The sequence below is a fragment of the Austrofundulus limnaeus genome, unplaced genomic scaffold (assembly GCF_001266775.1).
Source record: "Austrofundulus limnaeus strain Quisiro unplaced genomic scaffold, Austrofundulus_limnaeus-1.0 Scaffold668, whole genome shotgun sequence".
In the NCBI taxonomy this organism is placed as follows: Eukaryota; Metazoa; Chordata; class Actinopteri; order Cyprinodontiformes; family Rivulidae; genus Austrofundulus; species Austrofundulus limnaeus.
In genome coordinates this window covers 163,317-166,331 of record NW_013953070.1, presented here as the reverse complement: position 1 = coordinate 166,331, position 3,015 = coordinate 163,317, and the positions used below count along the sequence as shown (strand labels likewise).

The window sequence follows — 3,015 nt, the reverse complement described above, 5'->3', positions numbered from 1 at the left end:
CAGTAAAAACAGTTAACGTTTGTAACCCATACTGAAATTTTGTATGTTTTGATTTATTTTACTTTACAATTGGAGCTCCTTTTTAAAAAAAAAAGGTTTAAACACTGGAGCTCAATGCTTGACTAATTGGTCGAAGCAATCCGCCAACGGGGTTAGACAGACATCTAGTGGTCAACTGGAGCAACTACATGAAAAACTTTAAAATCCAAGCTCTTATTTTGAAGGGAAGATAATTTCCTGTAATCCGTGCTTTCGTTTCCCGTCACAAATCAAATCCGTCATGTACTCAGAATGCATCGCTTCATTTTCCAATAAACAGTTTTAAAATGACTTTATTGATGCTTCTTTAATGAAAAATCTACAACAAACAAAAGAAAAGGACAAAGAAGCAGCCGAACTAACAATCCTCAACAACTTTTTAATTTTTACACCAGGAGCCAAAGGTCTGTTTCAGGAAATAACATCTCCAGCAATCAGTGGTTGTAGGATTAAGCTGTACAAGGGTTCATACACTGCTAGTTGGCAGTGTTGTGCATATATTGTTCATGAATTATTGCCAGCTAGGAAGTGTCAAATTGAACTTGAGCTTTAAAATTAGCTTCCACTTGTTTTTCTATGGCATAAGCACTTTTGAAGTTGCGGACCTAAATATTTTTATAAGCGCTTTAGAAATTGCGGAGCTAATTTTTGGATTAACGCTGCCCACCACTGCAAATAAGTATAATTCATTGCAATCAGAATCCATCTATTCGTTCATTTTCTTTACTTACTTGTTCTTGTTCAGGGTCACAGAGCAGCTAGTACCTGTCGACTCCAGTGGCTCCTCCAGGAACTTTTGAATCCGGTGACCATGTGGGGGCCACTGAAAATCCTGGGGTGGCCCAGACAAAAATGAAAACCCAGAACAAAATTTATGTAAATTCTGTTGTTGTAAAAGGACAGTTTGAAACTTTGTCATTTGGAGAGTCAGGGAACTGCCAACAAATGTAACTCAKTTTCTTATTTTACGGATAATTTTACTTATTATGTGATGTGAACGGTCCGACGAATGTGGTCTGTATCTTTACATACACGTAACGCCATAAATTGTCCTCACCTTAGGCTTTTAGTCCTGTTTCCTAAAAATCTATTGTACATCCATATCCTGAGGTAGAAAAAAATGTTGAGTAGGTCTCCTGGACAGGTTCTTCTTTGTTGAATAACATTTTATCTCTTCTCCAAGAGACTTCTTCATTCTGAGGAGTTACATGGTAGACACACAAATTGAACAATGACAATCCAAACTGTGCTTTCACATGCAAAATGACCATCAGCCTAACAACTGTTCCTTGGGGCCCTGATTCTCCCCTATTGTTAGCACTGAGTCATACTAGCAACAACAGGGGTGTAGGCCTCCATGTCCAGTTGTCCCCCTCTTACAAAGCTGTTATTGTGAATATGACTTAGCCCCCTGTGAACAACAGGTGAGRATCAGGGCCCTAAGGATCAATCGTTAGGCTGATGGTCCTCTTTTGCATGTGAACAAACAGTTTTGATTGACATTGTTAAACTTGTCTGTCCACCATGTCATTGAGGTCATTGTTTTGACATCGGTTGTTCTTATTCAGGCGGACTAGATTTTAATGGTAACCATCACAGGGACACTAGTCACATTAGAGATGTTACAGTATTTGTTGTGATAATAAAAGTTTTTTTTGGAAACACATTTGTTTTTAAAAGTGTTCTCAAAAACTCTCATTTAAATAGCCATATAGGGCCTCAAGTGTTTTGATATTAGTTTCAGTGAAGACATCTAAAAACCTGAAGCTTATTGATTCTTTTAGACTTGTTTTCAACTTCAAGAGATTTTAATTGATATAATTCAGTGATCAAAGTTTTGTTTGTTTGTTTGTTCTTTTTCAGGTTCATGACGGCACTGCTGGACTTTCTCAGTCGGGTTTTCTTGGCAGCAGTCAGCATCAGCAGCTTAGACCAGTGGTTCCCAAAGTTGGGGTCGGCACCCAAAGTGGGGTCTCGAAACATCAAGGTGGGGTCCTGAAAACATTTTCTGAATTAATTACATTTTTACCTTATTTGTTACAAAGGAGTGAGGTTAGTGTATTTAAAATGGATAAATGTAGTATAAAAAATATTGTTACTATGCCCATGTTTAGTTGACCTGATACAAATGTTTATCATCCAAAAATAGTTGGGGGCACAGGTCTCTGCTACTGTTATTTTGTGGGTCAAAAGCTGAAAAGTTTGGGAACCACTGCACTTTGGTTCCCAAAGTTGGGCTTGGGACCCAATTATGGGTCATGAAGCACCTTGGATAATCTCCATAAATCAATTTAAAGGGTAATAAAATAATTGCTGATGTAATATTTTCCCTATAATTATTACAGAAACACAAAATAAGGATAAATAAGTATTTATATTTGTATACATGCTGTTTAGATTGTCAAAAATCCTGTGTTTTTRGGGTTATTAACGAAGTTCATGTACTCAGACCAGTAATATTTGGGGTCACAAGTTTTTGCCATGGATGTTTTGTGGGTCAGAAGATAAAAAGTTTGAAAACCACTGGCTTAGACCAGCTTGTGGTAAGATAAGACGGTTTTAATCTTGTTTTGGCTGTTTTACGCTTCACGTTTCTGCTTTGGATTTAGAAAGCTCCTCAGCAGTAACACATTGGAACACTTCCACAAATCTGTCTGCAAACAGTTCACCGTGCCGTCAACAAATGCTGCGTAAAGCTCCATTATGCAAAGAAATACTCATCATCCAGAAGTGCTGCTGTCTTCTCTGGACCAGAGCTCATTTAAAATTGACTGAGGCACAGTGGAAAACTGTTCTGTTGTCAGATGAGTTCAAATCTGAAATTTATTTTGGAGACAACAAACATCACATTGTCCATATTAAAGAGGAGAGGGACCATCTATCGGCACACTTAAAAAAGGCTGGCTACCTGATGGTATTGGGGTGCATATACAAATGCTCAGTTTTAACATACTAACCAATAAATATTCATCTCCT

The 3,015-nt window shown here is 37.7% G+C and overlaps 1 protein-coding gene across 1 annotated transcript in view; it reads left to right on the top strand.

Annotated features, from left to right (window-relative positions):
- Window positions 1–2,026, top strand: part of si:ch211-67e16.4 (uncharacterized) — a gene marked incomplete at its 3' end in the record, with an annotated part of 13,414 nt that extends 11,388 nt beyond the window's left edge. Inside the window, 1 exon segment of the mRNA XM_014027650.1 lies at window positions 1,903–2,026. Coding sequence (XP_013883104.1) covers window positions 1,903–2,026 — 124 coding nt within the window.
- Between the last annotated feature and the right edge of the window lie 989 nt (window positions 2,027–3,015).